The sequence below is a fragment of the Rhinolophus sinicus genome, linkage group LG17 (genome assembly GCF_036562045.2).
Source record: "Rhinolophus sinicus isolate RSC01 linkage group LG17, ASM3656204v1, whole genome shotgun sequence".
In the NCBI taxonomy this organism is placed as follows: Eukaryota; Metazoa; Chordata; class Mammalia; order Chiroptera; family Rhinolophidae; genus Rhinolophus; species Rhinolophus sinicus.
In genome coordinates, this window is record NC_133766.1 from 4,034,092 (window position 1) to 4,043,599 (window position 9,508).

Below are 9,508 nucleotides of genomic sequence, written 5' to 3' on the forward strand. Positions count from 1 at the left end.
CAGTTAAAAACCTTTAACAAATACTCAATATGGAAGCTAATACCTAGCTTTTGTGCATCCACCCAACAGACTGTCTTATGTTACTCTTGTTTCTTTAACAATTTATTCAGATGGAGTTTATCCAGAAATTTCCCCCCAAAGAAGCAGAAAATCTCTCTCTGTGGCAGTACATTTCCTTCCAGGCATTACCTGCTGAGCTGAGGAGAGAAACTGCCCAGGAGGTCTGCAGAGTGGGTGCTGCCCAGTGCAGGAGGTGGCTAAGCAGCGGCCGCACGGTGGCAGAACTGGAATCTCTGGTAAGGAGCAAGTTTGACTGAGGTGATGATGCTTCAGTAGCTGTGGACTGAACACTGTTTTAGGAACTGGGACGCGTTGTGATAAGGTGGACGCAGCCTCTGCCCTCAAGTTAGAACCGCGCAAGATTGTCAGATTTCTCCGTTGTAAAAGGGTCTGAAAGAAACTTCCTATGATCTCCATTGATGTGAATTACATTGGTGCGGGGTGTCTGAAGCAACGAAACACGTCATGAAATACTTCATTTGCAGTATTTTTGCTGACACATCTCTGTGTTAGGCAGACACGATTCTTCTGTTTGACAAAATACAACCCCCTTTTTATGCAAACCCACTCTGAGCCTTTATGTACCTTTCCATTTAGACTGCTCCCTCTTAAAATAATGGAATAAAAAAGAAATTCATCTGCAAGAAAAAAATACATGATTTTGAAAAATTAACTGTCTTCAGTACATGTAGTTGAATTTTCCAGTTTAGTGTTCATTTGCTCATTAACTTATTCACTCATTCAAACATATTTTGAGTGCTCTTATGTGCCGAGCTCTGCTCTAGGCATGGGAGATACACCATGGAAAAAACAAACAAAAATTCCTCCTCTTGTGGACTTATGTTCTAGCTGAGCTTGACAGTAAAATAATTAATAAATATGTGTATCCGTCTGTGATAAGTGGAGAAAAAAATCAAGGACGGGGATGGCACTCAGAGGGTGGGGGGCCTACTGCAGTTTTAAATTACAAGCTCAAGGTTTTCTCGGGCTTGTATTTCCACACTGAGTGTGAATGTTCTGATACTGTTATGTCGTAGCACTTGACTGTAATTATCAAGATAATTTAAAACATTTACATATAGCCAAAGGAAGTAGAGAATTTATATGCATTTATTTTGGGTAAACTTTTAAATGCCTAGTGAGGAGTAGGGTAAGTTCAAATTTTGCATTTATTGTGCACTAATTTCTGTAGTAAAGATAGAAAAACCTTCATATTAGGTAAAATAAAAGCTCCTTTTTTCTAAAATTGAATATATCTTTTGCTCTACGACCAAAATGTAGTTCGGCAGATCATATAACATGTTTATTTGTAAGAGGAGACAGGTAAGTCTTAAATAGGAGGCTGTACAGTGATTCCGTAAGATAAAGTGGTGTTGACCACAGTGGATCAGAGGCCTTGTTACCGTCCTTCCTCCCTCAGGGGCCTTCCCTTCACTCCCTCCACACCCCCGCCACGCCCCCTCCTGGCCGGTGGGAGAGATTTGATGTGTAGATAAGAGTGAATCCGGGAAAGACCCTTTTATAATAGTTTCAAGTTCTAGACAGTGTACTTCTTAAGTACCTTATTTCCTCATTGAATGCACTGTTGCTGAGCATTTTTAAAGATTAATTATAAAATAATAGAAACAATAAAAATGTAATAACTTAAAAAGATGGCTAGGTGCATAATAGGAAAAAACAGAATTTTTAGTTGATGAATATTATAAATTAGCTTGACAATACTGACCATTTATATCAAACCTATTTATAAAAATACAGTGGTATTTTCATTGTTATTAAATTTTCCTATTAAAAGGAAAAAAGGTTTGTTTAGACAAATGAAGCAAATGTTTCTGTGTTAAGGAAAATTAGTTTTGATAAAATATACTCATTAAAGAAAGAGGTGAAAAGATGGCTTTGGGTCTTGGAATATAATTCTTCACGGTTTCTCCGTAGTTACGGGTCGTCCTTGACGGTTTCCAAGCTCTGGCCCTTCTTTGTCTCCCCTTAGAACACGGTGCTGTCTGTTCTGCTTGCTGTGTGTCATTCTGCCAGAGACGCTCTGGATATTGGACAAGAAACTGCAGTCGTGGAAGCCGGGTGTCAGCTGTGGGCTTTTCTGAACACTAACCTGGTAAGGAAAACACTGGTCATTTCCCCCAAGAGCAAATCAGTACTGAAAGAAGGAGGTAGTACCGACCTCCCTGAGGGTGACGCTGTCTACGTCTCAGGTGCTGGGTAGGGCTTGTGATTAGCACTTAAAAGCCGTGTTTGTTCTCTTCCAGCCACTTCTTCTTCAGTGTGATAGCGCTATGTTAGTAAAACTAGAACCTAATAAAGAGTGACAGTCCAGCCAACTGCTTCCATGGCCGTTTGGGCTTCGTGTGTGTGGGTTTTGTTTTATTTTTAAGTCTCCTCCCCTGTTATCTGTCTTCTCTGCCGGGTTAGTGTAGCCTGCTTTCGTCATTCTGGGGTCTTTTATACCTTCGAGCTTAAAGGTGGAAGGGGCAGGTGAATGACCCTGGCTAGTTTGTGTTTCTCTTCCCAGCAAAGACAAAAAGCCGTGATGATCGGGCTACAATTAGAATGGTATGTGTCCCACAGGGTAATGTAGTTTGAAAATACATAGTTTAAAAATCTAAATATGACATTTGTTTTCTTTGACTAAGTGGAAATAAAAATGTGACCTCTGGTTGTCCCAGCCAGTGGGAGCTGAAGGCAACAGTCACGCTGTGGCAAATAGTAGAAATGGTTTTGCGGGTGTTTTATCCCTGAACTTCATGTGTGGTCAGATTCCCTCCCACAGTATTTCAACTTCAGCAGGTGCTTTCCCTGATCCTCACATGTGGTTCGATAAAGATTCATTGAGGAGCTCTCTTTGCTGGTGACATAGCTTATCATATTACGAGAAACAATTACGGAGAGAAGAAACGGAGTTTAAGAAAGCTCAGGAATGTACAAGCTTTACAGTAATTAGACCTCCATCCGGGTAAAATCGGATTTGAATCATGGCTCTGCTTTTTCCTAGCCATGTGATCTAACCTGTCTGCCTCTTTTCTTATTAGTAAAGTGAGGATAATCATATGTGCCTCACAGATTTATTAGGTATAAGTGAGGTGATAAATGTAAAGCACCTAGTACATAATAAGTGCTCATGAAAAGGCTGCTATTCACATGTAATTGAAAATTTTCACCAACCTTATTTTGTTTCTTATTTAAGGTAACAAGTCAAACTTGCGGTCAGCAGACACTCAGCCTTCTATTTCCACTGTTGGGATTTTTTGTTCAAACTCTAGATCCTGAGGTGATAATTCAGGTAAGAAGAGTGAGCAAACTGGGGCTTCGTTGATTGAGGAAGTTGTTAATCTGGCATAACTTAAAGTAACTTTCTAGAAACAGGCCTTTTTAATGATTTGTTCGGTTGGTTTGTTGCCCCTTTCTTGTTAAACTGCAGTAAAATGTCACAGATTTGCTTGTCCAGGAATGTTTCTTTTCTTTCTTGTTTGCTTCTCGTAGAGTTGTTGGTACACTGGGCTGTTAATTCAGCCTTTATCTGTCCTCCCCTCTCCCTGGTACTGAAGTCCAAACTTCCTTGGCTGCTGTCAGCTGCCCCAGAATCCCCGAGCTTAGGAGTCAGTTCGAGTGTGACCCTGCATTCATAGCATTTTCCAGGCATTCCAGCAGCCCTGGGAGTGTGGCGTGTACCCCCACAGACTTCAATCCTCACGGTTTCTTTGAAGAAATAAAATGATCTTGAAGGCAGAGCGTACTGACTCTTCCCTCTGGCCTCAGCTTGCACGGCTGGGACAGACACACCTGGCTACTTGAGGGGCCTGTGGTGCTGCCTCCATTGTGCCCCAGCTTTGGAGGTTCTAAGCCGGAGGAGGGAGAAAAGGGAAAAGGCCATCATCTTACCGGAAGTGCTTCAGAACGAGTCCATACTGGACAGAATGAGCCCCAAATCAAGGGTTGGCTTGTGTTTAAGGTCACTAAGAAACAAAGAAAACTGGTTAGGAAGTGAAACTAACCCTTGCTATTTAGGAGGGAGATGGAAGAAATAACACCCTGTTGCAGTGTGTGGTGCAGAGTGGGGCTAGTAGTGCTTCGTTTTTAACAGCTCGAGTTAGCACTGTGTACGTGAAAGTCTTAAGGACTCGCTAATAAGGTATTTTTTTAGTTGCTGTATGTGTGATGTGGATTACTGAATTATAGAGAATGAGATTACAGTAAAATAATTGACTCAAATTATATTGAATGCAATAATCTGCATTTGTTGATTCTGAAGGTTCTGATACTCTTTTCTGAAAAATTAAATACCAGTAATTTTGACTTAATTTAAAAAGGTTCTTTTTTAACCTTTAAAAAACCCAAATAACTAAAATTCTGATATTTGAACATAAGTCAGTTGTTCATTTAGGCAGCGCTTCCTTTAGAGAAAGCAAGCTATGGTCTCCTGCCTGGATTCTGCCTCCTGAGCTAAGGCGATCTTTACGTTTTTAAAGGTTGTAAAGGTTTTTAAAGGTTTGTAAAATAAAATAAAAAAGATAAAGAATAGGCACCAGGGAGCACAGTCCTGCAGAGCCTAACGTCATTACCATCTGGCCGCTTCCAGCAAGCTTGCCAATCCCTGCTAATAACAGACTCTGGTTCTCTCACTAGAATGTAAAATATAGAAGAATCGGTAAGGATGCGAAAGCGGAGCACTGGATATGGTTTTTCAGGAACACTTTACAATGTTTTCACAGTGGTTGCAAGGACGCTGTAATAACTGACTCTGTCCTCCGATTCTCCTCCTGTAACCCTCAGGCTTCGTGGAGTGTTGGGTTGTTCCAGGGTTGGCTGTTTCCCCTCCCACATACCCATCAAAATCTTAGGTCATCGTTACGTCTCTGCAAAGTCAGTGTTTTTGTGTATGACTCTGGTTTGGTCTTTGCCTCTCCAGGTGGTAGCTTTGCAGGCCTCACTCCTTAAGTTCGAGCCTCCTGACCACGTTCGCTTGGCAGTGCTGGATTTTGTGTCTTCTCTAGGACAGCTTGTTATATCTCCGGATATCCAGGTAATACTCCTAATTGTTGTTCCTGTTAACAGAACTGTTAGAATTACTGTGGGATTTTTAGGCTTTCAGTTTCTGGAATTCTGCGGATTGTTGACAGTGAAAGTTGGGGGATCTATTTTGTGAAGAGAGGAGGGTGACTTTGTCAAAATAGAACTCAGTTTAAGGTGTTTCCTTTTAGAAAAATGTATGTTGACATATAGAGAGTCGGCTGTAGTCTGAGATTCCCATTACAGTTGCGCCTAGCACACGAAGTTCCCGAGGAAGGAAAACATACGTATGTCCTCCAGGGAACAGTGTATCCTGAGGAGACTGGGTCATTTCTTAAAGTGGTCTCTTAGTTTTATGTTCACGAACAGGCGCCTGTTTGCTTTTACAGATGGTGTGTTTGAAGTGTAGCCAGGTGTGTAGTTGACAAGCGGTCTTTATGTACGGAAGCGCCCTGAAAGGGCCTGGCCATGTCTGCCGCGGTGGAACGGGGCTCGGCCTTCCGTGACTCTGGTCCCCATCCAGCAATTGCAGAGCTTCCTTCACCTCCGTGGGGGGAGCGTGAAGCCCAGTGAGGAGAGCGTTTTATGTAACTGAGCAAAACCATAACGGACGCTACCTTAGCACATTGCCTGTGAAATTGGACATTTTAGTGTCTAAAGGGCTGTCCTGTTTGCTCACAGGGCAACGATACCGTTTGTCTGTCTCACGCAAGGTTTTGTGACGTAAGTGAGGATGCTGACAGCTTCTTTTCAACTCTCTGGGCAAAGTAGCCAAACATCCTTGCGTTTAAGCTGTTTTCTTTGTAATTTAAAATGTTTTCCAAAATGCTGCTGCTTTGAAGCCTTAATGGGCCCAGAACCTAGAGAACAGGTATTTTTATTAGCAGAAATTACTTTATAGACTCCCGGGAAGAAGACGTTTTTTTGGGATTCATTAGCAAACAAGAGGCATTTAAAACCATGAGATTGACGTGCACTCATTTAAGAAAAAAGTGAGTCCTGGCTGCGTGTCAGGCGCCGTTTTAATCACTGGGGATTCGAGAATGGACCGAACGCCTAAGTACTCACCATCAGCCCGTTGGGAGGCAGCAGACCAAGTGGTGGGAGTGCTGCAGAGAAGTGAAGCAGGGGAGGAGGGGTACAGGGGTACGGCTTTAAGTGGGAGCCCTCAGTAAGGTGACGTGTAGCCACACCTGAGACTGAGGGAGCGAGCCCTGCAGGTGTGTGCGGGAGGCCTGAGATGGGAGCACGTCTCGTATGTTATCGGGGTAGCGGACAGCTAGTGGGGCTGGTAGGCCGTTGCAAGGAGCACAGGAGTCACACGACCAATTACGGTTCACTGGGACGGAATTATGGAAACGCGACATCCTGACCTTAGGCACGTTGAATGTACTAAGGTTTTCCTCTCTTTAATAAGGGTTGGTTCTCTTTTTTAGGACAAAATTCTGCCCAACCTGTCGTCTGTTTTTGCCTTGCTGCTGGCTGACAGGAACTGGCTACTGGAACAACACGCCTTGGAGGCATTTACTCAGTTTGCTGAGGTTAGACTGACCTATCACAGGGACCCCCAAAACATTTTAACATTTCCAATATTCCAGAACATTCAGTGAGCTGCTTCTGTTTCGTCGACGTAAACTTTTCTGTAGGATATTACTCGTCTATTTTTCAGGATCTCAAAATGAAGCAGAGAAGTGAAGTGACTTTCCTAAGGCCCTGGGGGTGGTGACAGCCGGTCTGCTAACTCAGGCAGCCCTGCAGACACTCTTTTTGGGCTGGGTGGTAACACATCACCTCCAACTCCTGGGCTCAGGCGAGTCAACGCAGACCTTTTGTTCGGTTCTGTGGAAAAGGTGACCCTGCCGGGGGCTGTTCCTTTTCGTCACCCTTTGCTGTGCAGTCATGCCTTTGGTCCCAGGGGCCCAGTGACAGGTTGACGGGCAGCAGTAGAGCTCCCAGCACTGCACTTAGCAGAGTCCGTGGCTCCTAAGGCACCTGGGAAGAACTGTGAGCGGAGGTCTTCCGTGTAGCCTCTGGCACCGAGCATGTCTTTTAAAATACAGTTTTGATTACGGGAGCCCTTATAACTCATCTGTGTGTCTGTGCAAATTGTTGAAATATATTAAAATCGGTCTTACCAAATTTTTTAATAGGGAACGAATCATGAAGAGATAGTCCCACGGTGTCTCAGTTCTGAAGAGACTAAGAACAAAGTGGTGTCCTTTCTGGAAAAGGTATTTATTTTACAATAGAACTGTCACTTAGTTTGTTCTTTATCATGTTCCTTTTTTTTTGGAATTCTGTAGTTGTAACCAGGTTGAGTATCTTCTTAGCTTCAATTTTTCAGTGCTCAGCACGGTGACACCCATGCAGCTGGGACCACGTTACAAGTCACAGAAGTCACACACTTGGGAGTCACCTGCCTGATTGGATACTCTAGCAGTGGGAGACCAGTGACAACACTCAGCATATACAGTTAGTGCCGTGGGGAAGAAGAGACAGTGTTTACTGTCATTCAGGCCTGGCTCTTCTGCACTGACGGAGACCAAGGCCTACTTGTCCAAACCGTGACATTTTTAAAGGTGTTTTTACAGTTAGAACCACATGGCTCCCACATTTGTGCATACTTTGAAACTTACACGGGGACAGTGTTAGGATGCAAATTAAGGGTTAAGTGACAACACTAATAGAACAGTTAAACCAAAATTTAGAACAAAAGCAGGAAGTGAATTCCAGCAGCCAGAATCTGTCTGGGTCACAGGCAAAGCCAGCAGTCTAAGGCTCTGCCCCAAGACTCACACCGTTTCTTTGCTCTCCTGGGAGAGTGGCCACATGTGATGTTTGCTAGGGTTTTTCATTTCTGTCTGGCAGACGGGGTTTGTAGATGAGACTGCAGCTGCCAGAGTGGAACGTGTGAAACAGGAAAAGGGGATTTTCTGGGAATCCTTGGCTAAAGTGACGTTAGAAGCAGCAGAGTGGTCATGTTCACAGGTATGGACTGCCTTTCAATATGGTTTGGGGTTTCCTAAGCGAGATTCTGCCCTTAATGATAAAATCAGAACAAACTAGTACGGTTCTTGGCCTCATGTTGAATATCAAAATAATCTAATAGATGTAGATGTGTAAAGCTGTTCTATGGCAGCTGCTCTTTTCTTTCTGAAAGGTTATGAACACATAAAACAGGTGGGACTACAAAAACCTGTAGTTTTAAACATTGTACTAAATATACTGTTAGGACACCTTTCCATTATCTGTAGTAACCTTGGGGAAAGTTGTGTGTGTGTGTACCACTGGCACTACAAATGCAGTTGTTTCTGACACAGAAGACAGTTAACTTACCTCCAAAAATATTTAGTTTGATCCCTTGCCTCGTTTATCAAACCAGCCTAATAATTTTGGGCAGTGTCTGGAAATCACATCAACCTATGTCAAGGGCAGAAATCAGACAGCACCGAACGATACTCAAAATGCTGTCTGAGCTCTGACAGTGTTCTGGTAAGTGTTGCTTACAACTCATAAAAAGAAAACAAGTTTCAGTATGTGTTAGTAACTTGTTTTCAAGACATGTCACTTTTATGCCGGAAATGTATAAAGTTCAATGTTCTATCAGTAGTGTAAATAAGCCCGCGAGAATTGATTATGGCCCCCTTGGGAAGACAGTGAGTACATAAGGGATGTGTTGGCCCTCACCCCTCCCACTGCTGTGATGCTAGAAAGCAGGGATTTGCTGACCTGGCTCCAGAAGCATCTGCAAGAGCACAGCTCTCAGCAGTTACAAACGGAGCACAATTCATACTTGGGCTTCTTCGTAAGGACGTATTACAGGATATGTCTGAAGAGTACTCCCTGCAAATTACTGCAGGTACAGCACTGCTTCTGACCTTGGCCACTACTGGTGTTTGCTTGCTGCATCACTGACAAACCAAAAATGCTTTCACGTATTTTTCCAGGTGATTGTAGGGGCGGATATTGCCTTCTTGCCTTGGGAACCAATGACTAGAATAAAATTTGCGCACACTTTTTTACAGTTTTAGAATTTGTTGTGATAAGCTGTGGTCTAGTGCAAAAGGAACGTTCTTTCTCTGTCATTTTGGGAATCTGTCACGGCATTACTCAGCCACGCTCTTCTTGTTTGGCAGCCGTCCGCAAAGAGAGCCCGTGTGGAGTGCCCCGTGGAGGAGGAGTACAGGGCAGCACTGCAGGCAGCCACACGGGCCCTGGAGACGGTCGGCGTCCTGCTGCAGAGGGCGCCCGCCCCCGACTGGCTTCCCGGGCACATGGCGCTGCTACAAGACAGGCTGGATGTGCTGAAGCGCCGTGCGCTCTAGGACGGAACGTGAACGGACCACTGTCGCTAGGCAGAGCTGGGTACGACGTTTGTCATTTGCCACTTCATTTTGTACATGAAAATGTGCCTCTAATTATGTCT

The 9,508-nt window shown here is 43.8% G+C and overlaps 1 protein-coding gene across 8 annotated transcripts in view; it reads left to right on the forward strand.

Moving 5' to 3' along the window:
- The window catches only part of FIRRM (FIGNL1 interacting regulator of recombination and mitosis), a 236,653-nt gene that overhangs the window by 226,117 nt on the left and 1,028 nt on the right, over positions 1-9,508 (forward strand). For all 8 annotated transcript variants that reach the window (XM_074322527.1, XM_074322526.1, XM_074322530.1 and 5 more), the window contains 8 exons: positions 111-296; positions 2,051-2,173; positions 3,260-3,355; positions 4,982-5,095; positions 6,519-6,623; positions 7,233-7,313; positions 7,951-8,070; positions 9,219-9,447. In XM_074322527.1, coding sequence (XP_074178628.1) covers positions 111-296; positions 2,051-2,173; positions 3,260-3,355; positions 4,982-5,095; positions 6,519-6,623; positions 7,233-7,313; positions 7,951-8,070; positions 9,219-9,407 — 1,014 coding nt within the window. In that variant the 3' untranslated portion in view covers positions 9,408-9,447. The remainder of the gene's footprint in view (positions 1-110; positions 297-2,050; positions 2,174-3,259; positions 3,356-4,981; positions 5,096-6,518; positions 6,624-7,232; positions 7,314-7,950; positions 8,071-9,218; positions 9,448-9,508) is intronic.